The sequence below is a fragment of the Jatropha curcas genome, chromosome 6, assembly GCF_041381405.1.
Source record: "Jatropha curcas cultivar XTBG-Jc1 chromosome 6, XTBG_Jcur_1.0, whole genome shotgun sequence".
Lineage (NCBI taxonomy): Eukaryota > Viridiplantae > Streptophyta > Magnoliopsida > Malpighiales > Euphorbiaceae > Jatropha > Jatropha curcas.
This window is the reverse complement of record NC_143156.1, coordinates 12,249,368-12,273,604: the sequence shown is the minus strand read 5'-3', so window position 1 is coordinate 12,273,604 and position 24,237 is coordinate 12,249,368. Positions and strand designations below refer to the sequence as shown.

General features: G+C 32.7%; 1 protein-coding gene, 1 long non-coding RNA gene and 1 other non-coding gene across 5 annotated transcripts; 2 read left to right on the top strand and 1 right to left on the bottom strand.

Moving 5' to 3' along the window:
* Window positions 1–4,092: 4,092 nt before the first annotated feature.
* LOC149495555 (small nucleolar RNA R71) lies at window positions 4,093–4,199 on the top strand. The gene has a single exon (XR_016321552.1). It is a non-coding gene; the product is annotated as a small nucleolar RNA R71 (small nucleolar RNA).
* Window positions 4,200–8,418: 4,219 nt separating this feature from the next.
* LOC110010763 (uncharacterized) lies at window positions 8,419–9,065 on the bottom strand. Its single transcript, XR_002285783.2, has 2 exons — window positions 8,846–9,065; window positions 8,419–8,768 (listed from the first exon to the last, which is right to left on the bottom strand). It is a non-coding gene; the product is annotated as an uncharacterized LOC110010763 (long non-coding RNA).
* A 1,831-nt stretch (window positions 9,066–10,896) lies between these two features.
* Window positions 10,897–18,201, top strand: LOC105646307 (protein FAR1-RELATED SEQUENCE 3). Of its 3 annotated transcripts, XM_012232135.4 has the most exons (6): window positions 10,900–11,125; window positions 11,439–13,760; window positions 13,875–13,964; window positions 14,211–14,360; window positions 17,145–17,260; window positions 17,798–18,201. In XM_012232135.4, the coding sequence occupies exons 2-5, from the start codon at window positions 11,529–11,531 to the stop codon at window positions 17,253–17,255; spliced, it is 2,583 nt and encodes an 860-aa protein (XP_012087525.1). In that variant the 5' UTR covers window positions 10,900–11,125; window positions 11,439–11,528; the 3' UTR covers window positions 17,256–17,260; window positions 17,798–18,201. The 3 variants fall into 3 exon arrangements, with proteins under 3 accessions (XP_020539839.1, XP_020539840.1, XP_012087525.1); XM_020684180.3 differs by lacking the exons at window positions 17,145–17,260; window positions 17,798–18,201 and adding an exon at window positions 15,149–15,603 and having other exon boundaries at window positions 10,897–11,125; XM_020684181.3 differs by lacking the exon at window positions 17,145–17,260 and having other exon boundaries at window positions 10,898–11,125.
* The last annotated feature ends 6,036 nt before the right edge of the window (window positions 18,202–24,237 follow it).

The window sequence follows — 24,237 nt, the reverse complement described above, 5'->3', positions numbered from 1 at the left end:
AACTCTACAGGAAGATGACAAGCCTTACCATACACCATGCGATATGGAGACATACCTATAGGCGTTTTGAATGCCGTTCTGTAGGCCCATAGAGCATCGTCTAGCTTTTTGGACCAATCCTTTCTCGATTGTCCAACAGTGGTTTCGAGGATCTTTTTGATTTCTCTGTTAGTGACCTCTACTTGTCCACTGGTTTGAGGATGATATGGAGTACCTACACGATGAGTGACACCATATTTTGCAAGAAGGGAGTCTAAATATCTATTACAAAAATGCTTACCTCCATCCGTGATTATCGCCCTGGGAGTTCCATGCCTTGTAAAAATGTTTTTCTTGATGAAGCTCATCACACTTTTGGCATCGTTATTTGGAAGAGCAACAGCTTCTGCCCACTTTGACACATAATCCACCGCCACTAGAATGTATTGATTTGAATATGATGGTGGAAAAGGTCCCATAAAGTCCAGACCCCATACATCGAAGATTTCGACTTCAAGGATGTTGTTCAGGGGCATTTCATGTCTCTTCAAAATGTTACCTAACCTTTGACAACGATCACAAAGACGAACATAGTTATAAGCATCTTTAAAAAGATTAGGCCAATACAAACCACTTTCTAGTATACGCGCAGCTGTCTTGTTTGCTCCAAAGTGGCCTCCACATTCCATTGAATGGCAGAATTTAAGGACACTTTCTATTTCAGTTTCCGGTATACATCTCCTGAAGAGCTGATCACTACAATACTTGAACAAAAATGGCTCCTCCCAATAGTAGAATTTGATATCATGAAAAAATTTTTTTCTTTGTTGGTAAGAAAAATTGGGAGGAGGGATTTTGCAAACAAGATAATTAACAATATCAGCGTACCAGGGGGTTTGAGCATTTGCCATTAGAAGAAGTTGCTCATGAGGAAAGCTTTCATTGATTTGTAGCTCGCCTGTGCCTTCTTCCCCTAATTCAAGCCTGGAAAGATGGTCAACAACGAGGTTCTCGGTCCCCTTTTTGTCGCGAATTTCTAGGTCAAACTCTTGCAATAAAAGTACCCAACGAATGAGTCTTGGCTTTGCATCTTTCTTTTCCAGCAAGTATTTGATGGCGGAGTGATCTGTGTAGACTATTGTTTTAGCTCCAATTAGATATGCCCTGAATTTGTCAAAAGCAAAAACAATAGCTAGCAGTTCTTTTTCCGTAGTTGCATAATTTAATTGTGCATCATTCAATGTGCGACTTGCATAATAGATAACATGCAACTTCTTGTCTTTTCTTTGTCCAAGAACAGCTCCTACAGCATGATCACTAGCATCACACATGAGTTCAAAGGGCAAAGTCCAGTCTGGTGTAGTGATGATCGGGGCTGAGATTAACTCCTTCTTCAACCTGTTGAAAGCATCTAAACATTCTTTGTCAAAATCAAAAGGTACATCTTTAACTAATAAATTGCAAAGAGGTTTAGTAATTTTTGAGAAATCCTTTATGAATCTCCTGTAAAACCCTGCATGCCCAAGAAAACTTCTTATGCCCTTCACTGTGTTAGGGGGAGGTAGTTTTTCAATTACCTCAATTTTTGCCTTGTCTACTTCAATCCCCTTTTGAGAGATTTTATGCCCTAGGACAATACCTTCACTAACCATGAAGTGACATTTTTCCCAATTTAACACAAGGTTAGTATCTTCACATCGTTGCATTACTAAAGATAAATTATGAAGGCATGCATCGAAGGAAGAACCAAATACAGAAAAATCATCCATGAATATTTCAATAAATTTTTCCACCATATCAGAAAAGATGGACATCATGCACCTTTGAAAGGTTGCAGGGGCATTGCATAGCCCAAAAGGCATTCTCCTATAGGCAAAAGTGCCATAAGGACAAGTGAATGTAGTTTTCTCTTGGTCTTCAGGGGCTATAGGTATTTGGAAGTACCCTGAATAGCCATCTAAGAAACAATAAAAAGGATATCCTGCAAGCCTTTCAAGCATTTGATCAATAAAGGGAAGGGGAAAGTGATCTTTGCGTGTTGCTTTATTTAATTTTCTATAATCTATACACACACGCCAACCTGTGACTGTTCTTGTGGGGATTAATTCATTGTTTTCATTAGAAATAACAGTCATACCTCCCTTCTTTGGAACAACTTGGACAGGACTTACCCAATTACTGTCTGAAATTGGATAAATGATGCCGGCATCTAAGAGTTTAATAATTTCAGCCTTAACTACCTCCTTCATGTTCGGATTCAGTCGCCTTTGGTGCTCGATTGAAGGTTTGTAGTTTTCTTCCATCAAGATTTTATGCATGCACACACTTGGGCTTATTCCTTGTAGATCTGAGATAGACCATCCTAATGCTTTCTTGTGCCTTTGTAAAACCTGCAACAACCTTTCCTCTTGATCAAGCGTTAAGTGAGAAGAAATAATAACAGGAAAAGAATGGTTCTCACCTAGAAATGCATGTTTTAAATGAGGTGGAAGTTGTTTCAGTTCATGCTTAGGAAGTTCCTTTTCTTTTTCATTCAAGATGCTTGACTCATTAGCATTATTTTCAACATGCAAAGTGGTCTCCACACATTCATCGACTACGTCAATTCTAAAACAGTCTCCATGATCCATAGGGAGTTTACAAGATTTAAGTACATCAAATACAATCTCTTCCTGTCCAACTCTAAGAGTCAACTTACCCTCATAGACATCTATCAATGCTCTTGCAATTGCAAGAAAAGGTCTTCCAAGGATTAGAGATCCTTCCCTGTCTTCATCAATATCAAGAATAACAAAATCAACAGGAAAGATGAATGTACCTACCTTTACAAGCACGTCTTCTACAATCCCTCTAGGATATTTAATTGAACGATCTGCTAATTGCAAAGACATCCTTGTTGGTTTGAGCTCTCCCATACCTAGCATCTTAAAAACTTCATAGGACATAAGATTAATGCTAGCACCTAAATCTGCCAAAGCCTTTTCAAAGTCAAGATTACTAATGTTACAAGGGATAGAAAAACTTCCTGGATCTTTTAACTTTGGAGGCAGTTTGTTTTGGATAATTGCACTGCACTCCTCAGTTAACATCACTGTTTCTTGATCATCAATTTTTCATTTCTTGCTCAAGATATCTTTTAGGAATTTAGCATAGCTAGCCATTTGAGCAAGAGCTTCAGCAAAAGGAATATTAATTTGAAGCTTCTTAAACACATCCAGAAACTTGAGGAAGCTCTTGTCATCTTGTGCTTTCTTTAATCTTTGTGGAAAGGGAACAGGGGGAACATAGGGTTTTACCTTTTCTTTTTCCTCTAAATCAATGATAGGCACTTTTGATTGTTCTTTTTCCTCCTTTTCTTTCCTCAGTGGTTCATCTAATTGTTTGCCACTCCTCAAGGTGATAGCCTGCACTTGTTCTTTTGGATTCTTTTCAGTATTGCTAGGTAACGTACCTTGAGGTCGAGATGCCATCATGTTTGCGAACTGCCCTAACTGAATCTCCAAATTCCTGATTGCAGCTTGCTGGATTTTATGGTTCTCCCTGGTTTCATTCATGAATTCCATGTGTGATTTGGAGAGGGTAGTGAGGAGGTCATCATGAGATTTCTTTTCTGGAGGGTGGAACCCTGGGGGTGTATTCAAGGCATTATTAGGATTACCATAAGATAGGTTAGGATGATTCCTTAACCTGTTATCATATGAATTTGAATAAGGGTAATTCTTTCTTCCTTGATTCATCACATAGTTCACTTGCTCCAAAGTCTGCGGATTTAAGGAGTCCATGATGCATTCCCCAATTCCATGTTGTCCATTGCACCTATCACACACTTGCATAATCGAATTCACAAGATTAGTGGTTAACATGTCCAATTTCCTTACCATGTTATCTACCTTGGCATTGAGTGCTGTAATGGCGTCTATTTCATAGACTCCTGCGGTTCTTCTCCTTTCGGTATTGTTTTGGTAGTGGCTGTTGCTTGCCATCTCCTCTATCAACTCATATGCTTCATCAATACCTTTCTTTTCAAAGGATCCACCTGCAGCTGCATCTAAAGTGATTTTAATATTAGGTGATAATGCATTATAAAAAGTTTGTACCTGTAGCCACTTGGGCAAGCTGTGATGCAGGCACTTCCTTAGCAAGTCCTTGAATCTTTCCCAAGCTTCGTACAAGCTCTCTTGATCATGATGAGCAAATGTCATTATCTCATTACGCAGCTTGGTGGTTTTTGAGGATGGGAAGAATTTAGCTAGGAATTTTTGAGCTAATTCATCCCATGTGGTAAAACTTCCAGCGGGACACGATTGTAACCATGATCTAGCTTTATCCCTAAGAGTAAAAGGAAAAAGCCTCAACTTGATTGCGTCTTCAGAAACACCATTTTGTTTGAATGTGTCACAAATTTCCAAAAAATTGGTGATGTGAGCATTAGGATCTTCACTAGGCAAACCTCCATATTGGATCGAGGTAGAGAGCATTTGGATAATTGCAGGTTTAATCTCAAAGTTATTAGCTTCTACCCTAGGTCTTGTAATACTTGAGGTTGTCCCATTCAGATTAGGTGTTGTATAATCCCTTAAGGTACGGACCGGATGTTGAAGTGGTGGTCCAACTACGTTTTCGTTTCTGTTTTCGTTTTCGTTGGCCATGTCTGCTTGTTGTTCGAGTTTTATTTCTCTTGCTTTTCTTGCAGCGTTGTGCCTACGAAAGGTTCTTTCAATTTCTGGGTCAAAGACTAGAGGTTCAGTCGTCCTTGATCTTCTTTGCATAAAACACCTGGAACAACACTTAAAAGAAAATAAAAAACGAAAGAGTGTCTAAATTAATAACAGAGTAATTTGTATTGATATTGATACGCCAATCCCCGGCAACGGCGCCAAAAACTTGACAGCGCTTTTCGCAAGTGTACGAAATCGCAACAAGTAATATAGAGTAAGAAAGTATCGTATCCACAGGGATTGTTTATCAATTACCAAAATTATGTTAACCTATTATTATTTAGGTGATGATAAAAGGAATTCGCTGTAAAGTAAATAAAATTCAAAGTAAAAGAGATCAAACACAAAATTTAGGTGAAAAGAAATCAGGGGATTAAGCTACTAGGGAATTTGATTTCATTTAATTCTACCCAGCTTATTCTATTAGTTCATTAATCAAGTTTAATTGTTCAAGTAGGAGAAAACAACCCTAAGGTTACTAATAAGCTCTCCCGATTTATTGTTAGCTATTCTAATCCAATTTAATCACCTATCTTAATAGTGAAATTAAACATGAATCAGATCATTAGGTTTTATGGTTGTTTTATGAATTCACAACTTAATACTTTATTAACTTATGAAAGCCCCCCTTGAGTCAAACCATATAGTTTCCACATCAAGTTATTATTCTCAAGTAAATTATTACCTTGTTCATATCAATAACCCTTCTCCCGAATGTGGTTATTGAAATAATTCAATCCAGGGGAATTTTTCTGCCTGGAAGCCTTAAGCACAATAATAAGTTATAACAAGAACAAAGAAAAATAAATCTAATATTATAAGCTGGAATCGAATTAAATTACATCAAATCCCTAGTATAAAAGTTTAGCTAGACATAGTAATTAAATTAAGCTCAATCATACTTGAATCATTCATTATATTTAAAGACAATAATAAAGGAAGAAACAAGATGAAGAGTTTAGAATAAAAACTGTATCACAACTATGTTGATGGCTTCCTTGAATCTTAGCACAATTATTTGAAGCTTGAAATCTTTGAGAAGAAGAGAATTATGTAAAGTGTTGCACCAAAAACGACCTCCTTTACTATGAGAAGTTCCTCCCTTTATATAGAGATCCTGAAGGCAAGTCTGACTCCTTTTAGGAAAATAGAATCCTTATTTAGCACAAAATCCTTTATAGGAGATCATAACTGTTTAGGCTCTTGATTTCTTCTTGATTAGGACTCCTTTTTCTTCAAGAATAGGTCCAGGTCTTGTTTAGTGTGTTTAGGAAACTCCCTGAAGTTGGCCCATGTGAGAAAGGCTTGATTTGCGTGTTAAATTCACGCTGGTTCCGCCTGGGCAGCACGGGCGTGCTTCATGGCACGGGCTGGGCGTGCTGTAGTCTGGAGGTCTGGCTAGTGAAGCACGGGGCGTGCTAGGTAGCACGGGCTAGTGAAGTACTGAGGCACGGGCGTGCTACAGAGAACAGGCAGGGCGTGCTCTTCTCTGGAAGTCTGTCTAGAGTTGCCATGGGCGTGCTATGCTTGACACGCCCTGGTCCCATTGTAGCATGGCCGTGCCTTTTGACACACCCTGGCCGTGCTCTCTTCTGTCTCTTCTTATGTTTACTTGGCTTCTAGCACGGGCGTGCCTTCCAGCACGGGCTAGGCGTGCTAGAAGCTGAGTGCCTTGCATTCTAAAGTTCTTTTCTGCGCCAAATTTCTGCAATTTTCTCTTAGATCAAGCGGATTAAAGACCAAGGAAGCTTTTAAACACAATTACACTAAAAGTGATTTAAAATTAAATTAAAGAAGTAAAAACTTACTAAAATTCTAATAAAAACTATATTAAAAACACTATAAAATTTACACTTATCAGTCTATAATTGCCATGCATTATAAGTATGATCATGCATCATTAAACTGACATTCATACAAAACAAATATTTTTTATTTCTTAATTAAACCCCAAACCATGAAATTCATACGAAAAGAAGTTGAGAACTTAGTCTCCAAACCCAATGGTTCGAGGCTAGTGCATTTTATCCATTGTGGCAAACTAAAATTAGAGTCAATCATGGAGTTTTTTCCTTAATATTTTCTCCAAAAATAAAAACAAATTAAGGTGGCGACTCTAAACACATCACACACCGTTAAAGCACTCTAAAGAGCCAACCTGAGACACATAAGTGTTAAGTCGAGCCATAACCAACAAAAGAAACCGTAAGGAGTTCCTACCAGTTTTCGTGATGAACCAACCAATGGGCCTGTCTGATTAGAATCTTCAGATCTTTCCCATGGCGCTAGGGAAGGGACTCACAAATTGGTCTAGAGCATGCTCCATAACCAGGGTTCTATGTGATATGCTCATAAACAAACTCTGTGAAGCATTTAATAAATACTAGATGCAATCATCATTATGATTGAAATAATTAGAACCAAACTCATAGATAGGCTATATTGGAAATGAGAGTTGATTAAGAAGGTGCAGGGGAAATTGTGTTCCAAAATAGGAAAGAAGCTAGCTAAAAATATGGATTTTGCTTATCACTATACACCAACATTCATTGAGGGGCCTAGGGTACAAGTTAGTGGACCTGAGGGGCAGTATGTAGTTGATATGGAGGCCAAAACTTGTTCATGTATGAGACGGGACTTGATAGGTACCATATGGGCATGCAATTGCATGCATTTTGGATAATAATGAGGATCTTGTGTTGTATGTAAATGAAATTTATTCAGTGGAAACCTATTTGAAAGTATATTCTATGTTTATCAATCCAATCAATGGGCTTGAGATGTGGCCAAAAGCACAAGTGACACATCAATTCACCCTACGATCTCCAATCAAGAAGAAAAAAGGGAGAAAGCAAAAGGCTAGGAGGAAAGAAGCAGAAGAATTGGAGAATGCAACTGCAAAGTCAAAGCTATTAAGAAAGGGTTTGATTGTCATGAACTGCAATGTCTGTGGGACTGTGAGGCATAACAAGAGGTACCATAGCAAGGGAGATGAGGCTGGACTTCCCAAACAATTACTGTGAGTATTTTGACTTTTATTGCTTTTCATTTTTTTTTCTAGATAAATGAAGTACATAGTTGTTATGTTTTGTCAAAACAGAAAAGGAGAAAAACAACATCTATGTATGCAAATTCAGCTACTAGGACAACTCCAATGTTTGAGAGAGGCTTGCATGCTTCATCAACACAATAGGGCAATCTGACATAAGGCAATGCATCACAAGAGATACCAACACAGCAATCAAGGACTGCTACAAGGAAAGGGGCTCCAAGAGGAAGGGGAAAAAAAAAGCTACAAATGCAAGGCAGCCTTGGAAGTGAATTGGCAGGATTTTTTATTTATATTTAAGATGAAATATGTAGGGGAATCAATTTTTGGGATTTTGTAATTATCCTTACACAGTGGCACTACTTTTTGATGATTATTTTGTGCTTCAAAAAGTGAAACTCGCTAGCATGTTTGGTTTCACTTTGAATCATCCATATATTGTGCTTGAACACTTGATGAGCCTTGTGGTATATATTTTTTGGAATGCTACAATTGTAATGAAAGTATTTTGCAATTCTCAATTCTCTTTTTGGAATTCAATTTTATATATCAGAATTGATGAATTTTATTTCCCAGCAGCTTACAAACTATTACAAGTGTCTCTAATTAATAATGGTTTCATAATTTTAATGCCTCCACTATAGTATTATGTATCCAATATAGCATGAAGAATTTACCAGAAAAAAAAGTTTTAATTTCATTACATTTAATAAACATACACAACCATCAAGTGCATAAAATGCAGTTATGGATTAAATCTTTCTAACATATACCCTATAACACAATTGTAGGCCTCCCTACTTGTATATTCTACCCACAACAAAGCTACAAAATATTAACAGAATAAAAACACAGGCAGCAAGCATCAAACATAAGAATTTCATCTTCATGTTTCTCTCTTCAGCCTCTTCCTTCTTTTTCTCCATTCTATCGAGCTTTCTCAATAATCCAACAATCACAACTTTTGAGTGTGGGTTTACAAATGGATCCAACCATTTCATAAAACTGTAGCAATTGGATGTCTGGAACCAAAATAAATTCATTTCAACCAAAGCATTCCAAACCCAAAACTAAAAATTACAGAATTAGAAAAAAATACCCCATAATTACTGCATCCAAGGAACCTTCTTCTTGGATTTTTTTAATCCATGCAGTCTTCAATAGTGCCTCTTGCCTGCATCTACAATATCTTATGTATGTTACATTGACACCGTTCCTTTCTGACATGGGATGGTGAGAAGAAGAATTTAGAAGAGAAGCTACAAAGAGTTAGAGAGAAAAGTTCAATAGAGGCAAAGGGTTTGTTATTTGGGCAACACATATAACGGGTAAGTGAGAGAGAAAGGTGAGAAGAGAGAAAAAACTAAAGGTTTATGGGGCCCACTTATCTTTTTTACTTACGCACTTATTGACATGGCGTGTGTTATATGGCAAGTTTTTGGTAATGTGATGTGCTAGCAAAGCAAACCAATAAAAATTGACTAGTTAAATAGGTTTTGAATTTTACTATTACATTTTTAAAAATATATTCATTTTATTGGGACGTTTTGAAGGTTAGGGATGGTAAAGAGAAAGGGGTATAAGTCTAAGGAGCTGAATAAAATTAAGCCAACGCGTTGGAACAGGACTATTACTGTAATAAAAGTCTTATTTGAAAAGTATTAATAGTAAAATCTTTTTGAAATCAAAATTTTTTAATTCTTTTATAGGAAGTGTAACATGAATAGAATTGGAATATTTAGAAAATAAATCCAAATTGATTTTTTTTATGATTCTTTTATTAGGATTTAAAACAATTTTTTAAAATTGTTTTATAGGAGTTGTCATGTAGTTTTTTTTTTTCAAAAATTATACATGAAAATTAGAAAATAATTTTATTCTATAAATTAAATTTTAATTAGAAAACTAATATAAGCAATTAAATAAAATATTTTTAAAATAATAACTTCTTATTTTATTTTTTAACCAATTGGAATAGAGGATAGTTTGCCATTTTTAAATTTAACCGTGTTTTCTTTTATTATTCTATATATATATATATATATATATATATATATATATATATATATATATATATATATATATATATATATATTAAAGTTATTCTCATTCTTTTTACTGAATATTAACTCGGTGATATTTAAAATTTAATAAAAAATTTCACATTAGAGCTTATGTATATTTGAAAAATAATTACCTAAAAAAGTATTTAGAATTTTCAGATATTTAAAATGTTCAGAAAAATTCGGTTAATAAAAAATATATTCAGAGTTAAATGAAAACTTAAATCATTAAAATAATTTCGAAATATCAACAAATTTGTTATAACCTTACAAATACATATTTATTAATCTACATATAACTAATAATCACCATCTTCAAGTATTGCTGACCAACACAACAATAGATGGTTACCACTCTCTGTCACCAACTACTAGTGATTACTATAGTTTATAGTTTGTTTGTAATTTTCTTCCTTATAATTAATAATAAATCTTTAAAATATAATATTTTATAATTTTAGATATTATTGTAGATATATAAATTAAAAATTTTTAATTTTTTTTGACTATTTTTCAGCATTGCGTTCAAACAACTAAAAATGAATTGTTTGAAAATATTTTATGATAAAAATATTTTTCTAAGCCAAGTTATGTTCTAATCATAAACATAAATTAATTTGATATTTTTGTTATCTATCGTCCTTCTAATTAATTCACTTGATCATTTCTAAACTTTAATTTATAATATGAAAATTATATAATTTACAACTATTTAATTAAAAAAGTTATTTAACTTAATAACAATACATTTAAAAAATATTTAAGATTTTGATTAATAAATTTCATTGGTTAATGTTTATTATTTTACTTTTTTTTTTTTTTTGAGTATTGGAAGAGTGGATTTGAACCTAATTTATTATCAGGTCGTATATGCGCTTATCACTGGACAATAACTTGATATGTACTTTATTTTTTGTTAAATTGGGATCTTTGATAATTTGATGTAGAATTGAGATTTTAATTATATATAAAAAATTAATTTTCGGACAAATCTTAATTCTCCCTCAATTCAAGAAAAGTTAACGGCAATTGAAGTGGAAAAATGTAAATTGTAGAAAAGTAGGGGTTGAAAATGTGAAACTGGAAACGGAAAAAGGATGAAAGAAACCGAGTTTGTTCCTTTCACTGTCTCAAAACTGAGAACTACTCTGCTCCTGCAAATTACAATAATACAAACTCTATCTTTCCCAACTAAAAACTAAACGAACTGTAATTATTTGTTTATGCAATTTTTTTTATTAAATATTACAGAAAGACAATAGTATAAGAGAAGAGAAGAGCTGGGTTTTGGTTCTTTAGCAGTTCTTTGGTTTAAGGTGAGTTTTCCTTTTCTATTTCCATTGAAGATTTAGGGCTTCGATTTGAAAGCAAATGTTTCTCTTTTAGCAATTCATTTCTTATCTTCTGTTTATAACAAAAATTATTAGTGAATTAGTTATTCTTTTAGCGAGTTTTGACATTTACTCGTTTGGAAATCTCCTTGTTTGTATCAATTTTGAATGAATGTAAGTAATTCGAACTTAATTGTGATTAAATTCAGGGAATGGACTGAATTATGAATTTTCCATTTCTTTGTATTTAGCTTACTTTGAGTTTTCTTTATAGATAACATATGGAATCCTAATGCAGGATTCTGCTCAATCTGGGATAAATATGGAGATTAGGTTGTACCTGTAGACTGCCTGGAGGAAACGAAATCTGGGTTCATAATATAAACTTATGGATGTTGAAGGTTTACATGTGGAAGGGGAAAATGAAGATGATAGCATGAAGGTAAATGCTGTTTCCAATAAACCTGATAAACGTAGTTTAACTGAAGATTCTGCAGAAGAGATAGTTGGAAATCAGGATGACAATGGAAATGCATTACCACATGTGGGTATGGAGTTTGAATCAGAGGATTCTGCCAAATCATTTTATGATGCATATGCCAGGCGTGTGGGGTTTAGCACTCATGTTGGTCAGTTTACCCGTGCTAAGCCTGATGGGCCAATTGTAACTTGGGATTTTACGTGTTCCAAAGAGGTACTTAAAAGGAGGAATTTTGAGAGCTGTAATGCCATGCTTAGGATAGAGAGAAAGGATTCAAACAATTGGATTGTCACAAAATTTGTGGAGGAACATAACCATTCTATGGTGATTCCTAGTAAGGTTCATTACCTTCGACCTCGAAGACATTTTGCTGGTGCTACAAAGAATTTGGCTGAAGCATCGGATGCTAGTAGTGATGTTTATGTTGTCATTGATGGAAATCATGTATCTCATGAACCAATTCGTGTTAGGAATGTATCTCCTGTAGAACCTAATCACCCTGTTAGGAATGTTGCATATGTGCCTATGAACTATGCGAGGCATCCTAGCAGAAAAAGAACCCTTGGAAGGGATGCGCAAAATCTTCTGAACTATTTCCAGAAAATGCAGGCTGAAAACCCTGGCTTCTATTATGCAATTCAACTCGATGATGATAACCACATGACTAATGTCTTCTGGGCTGATGCAAGATCAAGGATGGCCTATAATCACTTTGGTGATGCAGTTGTTTTTGACACAATGTATAGACCAAATCAATATCAGGTCCCTTTTGCTCCTTTCACGGGTGTGAATCATCATGGTCAGATGGTATTATTTGGCTGTGCATTGCTTCTAGACGAGTCGGAGTCTTCCTTTACTTGGTTATTTAAGACATGGCTATCTGCAATGAATGACCGGCCTCCTATTTCTCTTACAACTGACCAGGATAGAGCCATACAAATGGCAGTAGCTCAAGTGCTTCCAGAAACTCGCCATTGCATCTGCAAGTGGCACATCTTAAGAGAAGGCCAAGAAAGGTTGTCTCATATATACCTTGCTCATCCGTCCTTTTATGGAGAGCTGTATAGTTGCATTAATTTTTGCGAGACGATTGAGGATTTTGAATCATCATGGGGTGCCCTCCTGGATAAATATGATCTGCAGAAGAATGAGTGGCTTCAAGCTGTTTATAATGCTCGCAAAAATTGGGCACCAGTTTATTTTCGTGGCACTTTCTTTGCTGCGCTCTCTTCAAACCAAGGAGTTAGCTCTTTTTTTGATGGGTATGTTACTCAACAGACCACAATACCTCTGTTCTTTAAGCAGTATGAAAGAGCTCTTGAGAATTCTCTAGAAAAGGAAATAGAAGCAGATTATGATACAATTTGCACCACTCCAGTGCTCAAGACACCGTCACCAATGGAACAACAGGCAGCAAGCCTTTATACCAAGAAAGTGTTTTCAAAGTTTCAGGAAGAACTGGTTGAAACTTTTGTCTATACAGCAAATAACATTGAGGATGATGGGATTGTAAGTAAATACAGGGTTGCAAAATATGAGCATGATGACAAAGCATATATTGTGACATTGAACATTTCTGAGATGAAAGCAACTTGTAGTTGCCAGATGTTTGAATACTGTGGTGTTCTCTGTCGGCATATATTAACTGTATTTACTGTAACTAATGTTCTCACCCTTCCATCCCATTACATATTGAAGCGATGGACAAGGAATGCCAAATCTTGGGTTGGATTAGAGGGGCAAGATACTGATCTGCATGGTATTGAAACTCTGACATCTCGCTTTAACAATTTGTGTGTGGAAGCAGTTAAATATGCAGAGGAAGGAGCAATTGCTGTTGAGACCTACAATGTGGCAATTAGTGCTTTAAGAGAGGGTTTAAAAAAGATTGCTGTCACGAAGAAAAATGTTGCTAAAGTTGCACCTCCTAACTCCCAGGGCAGTGGAAATAGTCTTGAAGACGGTAACAAGAAAATCCCTTCCTCAGTTCCTGAAATGGTCCCATCATTTTGGCATTGGCAAGATGCTATACCGCAACGGTTTAATCTTAATGATATGGGAGTACCTGTTGCTGATTTGAATCAGCCCAGCATGGGTCCTGTGTCTATCCATCGTGATGGTGGGCCTACTGATAACTCGGTATGGAAGAGAACTGATTCTGTACCATTTGTTGCATAACTATGTAATCCGTATTGGTGAAATATTGTATGGCATCTGAAAAAGTTTGGTGATTGTTAATTTTATTCAATGCAGGTGGTTCTAACATATTTCAAGTCTATGACATGGGTCATTGAAAATAAGACTTTAACACCTGCTGGAAAAGTAGCTGTCATCAACTTGAAGGTATTGATGCTTTTCCTTCCTAAAGTTTACATCTTATATTCTTCTACAGAATGTTTCAAGTTGTCATTATTTGAAGGAGATTAGTGTTATTTCCACTACACCTGTTTACCAATGACATTTTTAGCACTCACTTACACTTCTAAGGTTATCTAGTTCATTCTGCTATCCCTTACATATTATTGTGTTCTCTTGGGTATTCACTGTGTACATATACTTAACTATTAATTTCTGTTATCACTGCTGTAGCTTCATGATTATGGCAAGAGCCCGTCAGGGGAAACAGAAGTACAGTTTAGGCTAACAAGGGTCACATTGGAGCCTATGTTGAGATCCATGGGTTATATTAGTCAGCAGCTTTCAGCACCAGCCAATCGTGTTGCTGTCATTAATCTAAAGGTATTCAATTTGAAATATGAAAATTTCAACCACTTTTCTTCCTTGATTATTAATAATTTGGTAAACTCCACCAATATATCTGCTTTGTTCTGATCATGTAGATTCATGAATGATTCTCAACAGCACATTTTTTTTTCCTTAATTTGTTATTTGCTTTGCTTAAAGATATTAAGGATTGATTGGGAAGCCACCAAACTGGTCCTGCTAATTGTAATCTGGCTGGCTTTTGACTACATAGTGAGGGAAGCAACAATGTGCAGCTGTTAACGAGTAATCAAAAGTAATACCTCTCACTTGAAGCAAAAATAGGATGTCAGTTTGCTTTAAAATCTGGATAACCTTATACTCAGTTATGAATCACCCTTTTATGTTATTATCATTCAGATAATGAATAGTATGATGTAGTGATTTGGAACAGAATATAAACCAATGAGAAAAAACATAATTAAGAGAATTGAAAATTTAATTATAAATTCAATTAATCCTGGAGTCTGCACGAATTGCATCTAGTCAATTCAGAAGAGCATGAAATGGCAGAGGACTGGACTTCCCCACTCAACACACACAAACACCAAATCCCCCCCCCCCCCCCTTTTTTCCCCCAAAAAAAATGTTTCTTTTCCAATGCACTGCATGATAAATACTGCTTGTATAGTCAAAGTAACTACCAATTTACAGAAATGCATTTTTAGGCAGTTCAGATAACTTTTTTCATTTTTCTCCATAGTAGTCAACAACTAAGGGTTTTAATTTATTCTTTTCTCCAAATTTTTTCTATATGGCTGTAGGGACAAATTCAGGGTTTTTTTGAAGAGCATAGAGGGAGTTGAGTGATGACTAGATTTCTGTTTCGGGTCACCTTTTTGGGTTTCAGTATATTGGCTCGTGTTATTTTTAAACAATTCAGATCACCTTTTCATTTCTTTTCTTTTACCTAGCAATAAAAAATAATTTTTTACTTCTTATTTTTTGTTACAACTATATATAGGCATTGAATAGGGGTTAAAGATTGATTAGTGGCTTGATTTTTTTTTTTTTTGGGGCACTTACTAGGGTTTCAAGAATCTGCATTTATAAATTAGTAGCTGAAGGGTTAGGTCTAGGTGTTGGGTTGAACTTTATTTATAAGATGATAACTGATTAGTATTTAGTTTTCTCTTCCTATTTTTTGTATTCTGCTAGTTTTTTTATAAAAACTTCTTGTAATGTTACTTCTTATGTAATTAATTCTATTTTTATATAATGAAGTAGTCTCAAAAAATATAGCTCTAATTTGTGAGAATTGCTCAGGTGATGCTATTACAAGCATGTAATAATCTGCCATTATTTAATACATGACATTCTAAAGTTATAGTAATGCATACACAATATTGTAATAATGTTGAGCAGTAAAACCCCAGAAAAGCTTTGCAACCTATTACATTTAGAAAGACACAAGACGAACAGGATTAAACATTATTGGATTTAGTTATTTTAGCTATGTAATCTCGAACCCAATTGTTCACATCTTGACCCAATTGTTCACTAATACTTCATGAGACATATCTGATACTAATACTAACATTATTACTGATTTGAGATGTGCTTAACGATGCCTAGGTATTGCTACACATATATGTAATCCTAACATTATTTTTCATTGGACTGGAAGTTATTAAGTAGATAGAGAAATTTTAAATTGTTGATTTAGAGATGAGAATGATTTATCATATGCATTTTAATGATGTGAAAATACCATTGGACGTATAACTAGTTCAATGAAGACAAGGCTGTCTTTTCTTCCTCAAAATTAATTTTAGGTTGTTTGACTTGTAAACTGGTCTTTAATGCCACAACAATGTTATTCTCATAAAAAGAAAATGATCCAACCTTTAGGCTCCGTTTGTTTCCGTAAAATAACTTACAGGAAAATATTTTCTACTATTTTTCATTGTTTGGAGCATTTAGGAAAATAAGTTAACTGAAAATATTTTTCTAGTCAAAGGAAAATTAAGTCATTTTTTAATGAAAATAACTTCTCATTTTTGAGAGATTAAAACATTTTTCAGATATTGACAAATCTTATAAATCCATATTTTTTTAATTTATTAATCATCGTAGTCACTACCACCAGTTACCATGTACCGCCGACTATCACCAACAGCGGCTTTCATAATTTAGACTTTTTTTTTTTTGCTTTATTCTCATATTTTAAAAAAAATTTTAAATTATAAAATTTCTATTATTATTAATTATTTTTATGGTCTTATGAGATAAAGACTTTAATATTTTTAACTAATTCTCAATGTTACAACCAAACAACGGAAAATAAGTCATTTGGAAAATATTTTTCAAGGAAAATGTTTTCCATATAAAATTTTTTTCAGCAAATTATTTTCCTGCAAGTTGTTTTATGGAAACAAATGGAGCATTAGTTATATTGTAAACCAAAAAGTTGTATAAGCATTTTTTTTGCTTTGCATTTTTTGCATTTAAAAAGAAAAAGAAAATGAAAAACTGATGTCTTGCACTTTCTTTTAATAAACAGACAGCTAATTGTTTAGTTAATCCCTTCCTAATTTCTATCCCATCTCAAAAGCAATTATAACAAATCTTCTTATTGATAAGGTTGTCAATGGCTTGAGGATTGAATCCTTGAGCTTCAATGCTTTCAGGTACTTCGGGTATATGTTATTCCTTTCTGAAATATTTTTCTGCTTGAGTTGTGCTTCTCTCGCTTTGCTGGGAGGTTATATTGATGGCTCGATATTTTTGAGATGTAATTTATTCACTCATTCTTTCTAGCTCCAAGATGCAAAAACAACATCTGGGGAAACAGAGGTTAAATTCCAGGTTTCCAAAGATACGCTGGCTTCAATGTTGAGATCAATGGCATATATCCGAGAGCAATTATGACAGTTGTAAGCATACCATTCCCATAAAACCATGTGGATTACTAGATGCCCACGATTGAATTCTAATTGCTGTTTATGAATGACTAGACTGGAGTAACTTATATGGTTAAATTGGAGGGTCTAGTTAGTAGATGTCCAGAGTGTCAGAATGATTATAGAATACAGGTTGCCATTTGGACCATAGCTCTTTGGTGTGTGCTAGAAGATAGAAAATACTAAGATATGTTAAAAATCTCCACCCTGCTAAGTTGCTGAATTATATATGAGAATTTTACAGTTTGATTGAGCTCAGGGATCATAAGACTAATGTTTTGTCATAATATAATATATTTTTTCAAGTGACAGTTGGGAAAATAAGTTGTTTGCATTAGATATCTCCTTGTTGTAATAGGTAATTTTCAAAAGGGAAAAAATGGAGCATTCTTAGTCACATAATAAGATTGATAACACCCTTTAATGCATGCATTTGAGTGTGTATTTAGCTCATAATTTTGCATGGTGAAGTAATATTTTGCTGACATGCTTGTTCTGCAATATTTTTAGGTTTCGTATCTGAGCACTTCGTTCTAATGAGTTATATAGAGTATTAGAATTTCTTCCCACAAGCTGAGTACAGTCAGCTCCACCTATGTCTAAACAGCAGGCAGCATCAGAGGCAGCAAAGGTGTGCTTCGTGTCGTCGATAAGCATCGTGTATCATAAGAATTTGACATTGACATAATTCATCTGTGGATTTAGTTAGGTATAGGAGTATATCATTTTTCATTTTATTGACCGAGCGTGGTTGAGATTAGGTTACTTGTGTTTATTCTTAACTCTTAACTCATAGATAGTGCATGATTTTCCTTGTAACAATGTGCTGGAAACTCAGTTTGTATATGAAAGTTGTAGATGTAGATGCCACATACTTACTTAATGAGCATTCCATTTATATTCGAATTCTGGAAGATGGTTCCCTCTTCTTTCTTTTGAGCCTTAATGATGTTTGATTATCTTTTTCTGATGTTGGGAGAGTAAAGAACCTCTCTCCCATGGAGACGTGCCTTTTTTATGTTGCTGAGTCAATTTTGTAGTTTCTCAATTTCAACAGAGCTCCAGAAATGATTTGTATCGGATTGGTATTGCATTGAGTTTGAACTTCATTATGCTAGAGAACTTGAAGCTTCAAATTCGATTTGAATTTGATCAGTGCTTGAAATAGGCGGACTTGATTTGCTCGATTCAACTATAATCAAATAAATAAATAAATTTAAATGTTTATCTATAATCTATAGTATATATAAATGTGAGAATAGAAAGGAATAATGAGATTTTCGATATCGCCTTCTATGAAATTTAGAATCTCCTAAAATAGCTTTAGTCGTAGTGAATTTAAAAATTACAATCATACGAGTTTGGATTAGTGGTTCGACACTCTTCTTTTTTAGGTGAGATTAAGGGTTTGATCTTCATGGATGGAGCAAATATACTCGGATTTAGAGCTAGCCCAATGGGCTCAGGATACCTGTGGGAAAGACGGAACAAGAAAAATTGCATTTTATTATTTAATTGGATATAATTTCTAAAAATTATTTTTTAAATAAATAAATATACATAATAAAAAGGAAAAAAGTATACTCTTTTTTTTATGGTCGCGGGAAAAATTCTGCGGGAAAAATTCTGGGTTCATTTGGAGAGTATATATTGTTTCTTTCATGTAATCTTTTTTTTTTATTATTTAATTAACTTATTTATTTATTTTAAATTTGTAACTTGGAACAATAGAGAAACAAAAAACTTGAATAAACTCATTAATTAACTAATATTAGATCCTAGCATGATTCGATTTATAATTTTCATTTGTTGACTTGGTTTTTATTTTTATTTTTTTGTCATTAAAATCAAATTTAATTAAATTATAGCATTTTGAGGGTTATTTTTAAATTCAGATTGATAATTTTTTTAATATAATATATTTTTTGTTATAAGTTGAGTTCTTAAAAAAATCTTATTCTTAGTAATAATTTGTTTTTTTTTTTTCCGTTATTGAATTAATTTGTAACCAATATCACTTTAATTTAATTAGAGATTTACATCTCCCTTGCAATAAATAGATGGCCTATTGATTAAACATTTTTAATTTTCTTGATATTTTTCCTTCTATATCCTAAATACGTTTGACTTGAAAGAAAACAGTGTTTATAAAATTGAAAAAATTAGAACTATATATTTCTGTTTTGAGCCATTCTTTGAATTTCAAGAGTTTGTGTGTATATTCACATAATCCTTTCTCTAGTGCACTAGGTAAGTAATACTATTACTATAGTCAAAATGTTTACCATTATTAATTCAAATCATCTTTTCATTTCTTTTCTTTTACCTACCAGCAAAAAAAAATATTATTATTTTTCATTATAGTTGTATATAGATATTGATTTGGGATTGAGGACAAGGGTTAGGGATTTAGTGATAACTTGATTTTCTTTTTGAGCACCTATCAGGGTTTTAAGAATCTGTATTTATAAATTAGGAACTGAAGAATTAGATATAGATATTGGATTGAACTTTATTTTGAGATCACTTCATTATATAAAAATAGAATCAAGTACATAAGAAATAACATTGCAAATAGCTTATATAGCAAAATCTAATATAAATAAACCAATTGTAATTCTTTTAATCTAAATAAAAACTTATGTTTTAATATTATATAGATAAAAAATAAAAAGAGTATAAAAAATGAAAATATAACGAGCATTGTCAACGTGCAATGCATTATAAAAAAGACTAGTATATAAAAAAGTACGAATGAGAAAGAACATTGGATTCCTAAAACGCCCCTGCTAAATTTATGAATTGACAAAAATATCATTACTAATTCTATTCTAATTAGGATATCAATTTATTATTTTTATTATATTAATATTATATATTTAATCACATTCTAATTAGAAATTTGTCCTATCATACCACTATATATATGTTTAGTTTTAATAGCTTTTGCTATCAATAATTTGTTGCTTTGGACTATTAAGAATTGTTATATCAAGTTTTTGTTAATTTGAAATTATTGAGTTTGCAATCATGTCTTCTTCTTGCGGTAAATACCCCTACAAATTTTTAGTTTTAATGATTGATTAAAAATATTATTAAGGATAATTTAGTCATATTCTAATTAGAAAATTGTAAATTTTATTGATGTTTTATTAGTTGATTAAAAATATCATTAAAGATAATTTAATTCTATTCTAATTAGAAAATTTTAATTTTATTGATTGACTAAAATTATATTATAATTTTTAATTAGATTAGTTATATTAGTTAACTTAATTAGATCATTTTAATTAATTATCAAATCTTGTTTCACTTTTTTCGTACTTTTGAATTACCGAAACAAGAACTTTATGTGAGAGTCGAAGCTCCAAAAGGAGAATTGGGAATTTTTCTGATAGGGGATCAGAGCGGTTTTCCTTGGAGATGGAAAATTCGCCCCCCGGGTTTTATCAATTTGCAAATTCTTCCTCAATTAGTTAAAAGAATGAAATTGGCTGATATTATGACAATACTAGGTAGTATAGATATCATTATGGGAGAAGTTGATCGTTGAAATGATAATTGATACAACAGAAGTACAAGCTATCATATTGGGTAAAAATGCAAACCTATAGCCGCAGAAGTAGGAATAATGGCACCAGAAATAATATTGTTTCCATAAAGTAGAGACCCAGAAACAGGTTCACGAATACCATCAATATCTACCGGAGGTGCAGCAATGAAAGCGATAATAAATACAGAAGTTGCGGTCAATAAAGTAGGGAGAGTGGGTTTCACAAACAGGTTAGTAACGAAATATTTATCCGTTTCTAAAGTTATAACATAAATTGATTTCATTCTTCTCCCCGGGGTAAGGGTTGGGAACGGGTTCTACGAATGGTTTAGCAGCAGAATTTTTATCCCTTGCTAAAACTTATAACTGAAATTGACCACCTGTTTTGCATCATTTTCTTTTTTCTTCCTCCCTTTTATTTTATATTTTATTAATAAAAGTGTAAATTCTATTTGAATTGTAAGATTAATATTTATCAAAATAATATCTTTTATTTTTTATTTTTTTAATTTAATATTTCGATAGAAGTAAAGTAGCCATGGGAATTACAATGTCAAATTATAATATAATAGTAAATCATAATTTTTTTGCATGTATAGGAATTTTAAATTTTATTTGTATTTTATTGATTAATTAAAATATCATTAATGATAATTTAGTCTCATCCTAATTAGAAAAATTTTAATTTATTGATTGATTAAAATTATATAATAATTTTTAATTAGATTGGTTAATAATATTCAATTAAACAAATTAAACGAGAAAATATAAAATAGAAAATCGAAAATTTTTTTTTATCTTAACCCTAAAATAAAAATTAATTATCAAAGAAAGTTAAACATCCAGTCAAGAAACACGGAGTATATGTCAAAATATTTTAACTCAATTTTATAAAATTATATAAAATTATTTTATATTAATTTAAATGATTGAAAAAAAGTTAAAATAGTTCAAATAAAACTATTAATAAAATAATAAAATGATTAAATAATGATTGATAAATTGATATTTATGATTAACTTAGCTATGTTAGCTAAACTCTTATAATATAAGATCGTAAAAAATAATAAAAATAATTCAATTAAAAGAATTAAAAAATTGATATTTATTATTTAAATTTATTATTGTACTTCCAATAGTTTAACACAAGACGTACGAGTAATATCTTAATTATGAATAATTTATGAATTATAATGTAACTCAATTAGAAATCTTATACAATATACTTATAAAAAAATCACCATAATAATTTTATTTTTCTTTGGCTATAGGGTTTTTTATTATTTTATGTCAAAAAATTTTCTTTTTATTATTTTACTTTTTAATCTTAAAAATATTATTTTACTTGAGTTATGATTATTTTTACTTTCCATATCGTTTCAATCATAAAGTTTCATTTTTTCATTCCATTTTGAAATTTTTTACAATATTCATTCATTTTATCTACGTACTGTCATGACTCGTTTTTATAGGTCGGACCGGCACTAGGGTCCAGATAAGCTTAAGGCCCCGAGGCCCATAGTAAACCTGAACCACTAAAATGCAACCATACCAAATGAATCTCATAATTATATTATATTTTGGCCCAAATCTAACATCCTAAACATTTCATAGTTCGAGTCCAATTACAATACAAAACATCCTTAATGTGGGCTAACAATCTTATGCATTCATATAAATAAATTACTAAACCTCTTCGTGAGTTTATCGGTTAAAATCCTACAACTGCGGAGTTCACTAACAAATAAGTATAAATAAGTTTTAATACATATAGCTACATAATTAAATAACTGCTAATTCTAAAAGTTAATTTCTAGCTCTGCGAGGAAGGAGACAGAGCTCTAACCGGGCAAAAGAATCTACTTCCTGAAAGAATTTAAACAAAAGAAATGTGAGTTTAATAATGAATAATAATTAATGCATAACAAAAGCATTCACACAAAATGCATTCTGAAGTACTAAAATGAACACTCATCTAATCTAACAAATGGCACATATTAGCACCCACAAATAATCACATCTTCAAGTAGTCAAACACGTGGAGATTGATCAATGGCGTCACTGGAACCGCCGATAAGCCTTCCTCACACATGGCCCATCCTCTCATGAGGTGTGCACCAGGAAGCCGATCCCTCATACCTGGCCGACCGATCTAATCCTCACTTGAGCAGCCCTCTCATTTCATTTTAGTCATTCATTCATTCATTTTTTTATACTCTCTTTTCTTTTCCATACCATCAGGAGGCCACCCCGTGGTTTTTCATATCATATATCATCAGATGCATATGGGGGGCGCTGATCTCCCCATACCTGGCTGACGATATCACTGAATACCCTCACAAACCCATAGTGACCCTCTTCATTCCAATTCCACACAAACAAGGAACATTGTTATCACAACACATGTAATCAAGTAGTGCAATTATGTGCAAGTACATCAAATAATTAAATATCATAATACAAGTGCACAATTAGACATTCACATATAGGTGCTAATAAGTATATAGAAGCAAATGCTATAATATAATAATTAATACTTGAAAAATAAATAAACAAGTAAATAAATAAATAAACAAATAAAGACAAAGCGTTGCATAGTAATGAATTTATGTATGATGCATATGGTACATATACTACCTATTATTACTTACATTGCTAAATGGTAAAAACACCCTAATTTCGAGTCCTAACTCTTTGAAGGAGTGAACAACTACAACAATCTAAACGAAATGGCATTCGATGGAGAGTAGAGAATTGAATTGAATTAAGTATTCTATCTTAAATATATCGGGTTAACGAATTATTCCAAACAAGCCTATCAACTTAACCATTAAATAATTCTAGCATAGATTCTAGCGGAATTTCAGCAGAACCTCCCCTAAAATTGGATTAAACCACCTGCTTAAAACTACAATTCAACAATAGATTCTCAAAGCCCATCCATCGGACAATTCACAACAACTAATCCCATCCGCCATAACCATTTTTCATTCATCTAAACATTTATTTAATTCACACAACTCATCCGTCGGGCAATCAATTAAATCAACCTATCTGCCTTAGACAACATTTATCAAGATCACACACACATATATGCACTTAATAATTCTAAATCCTAAATCAAATAATTAATCGCAACCAGCTACCATAAATACCGTAAGCTAATCAAAATTAATTTATTTATAAAAGACTAAAGTATTATATTTATATATAAAGCTACTCAAATAATCTAATTTCTTTTTATTTAATTAAATCTAATTAAATATTCAACTAATCTAACATAAAGCCTAAAATATTCTAAATGACTCGTATGCTTAATTTTCAAATTTATGTATATTTATCTATTTATTCGAAATCTAATTAAATAGCTAAAAATTTTAAATTGGAATTTATACCG

Bases quoted from the DNA above. Each gene is read 5' to 3' on its own strand.
- LOC105646307 (XM_012232135.4), top strand. From the start codon at position 11,529: ATGGATGTTGAAGGTTTACATGTGGAAGGGGAAAATGAAGATGATAGC. The intron at 13,761-13,874 runs GTATGGAAGAGA...TATTCAATGCAG, and splicing joins GTGGGCCTACTGATAACTCG to GTGGTTCTAACATATTTCAA. The intron at 13,965-14,210 runs GTATTGATGCTT...TCACTGCTGTAG, and splicing joins TAGCTGTCATCAACTTGAAG to CTTCATGATTATGGCAAGAG.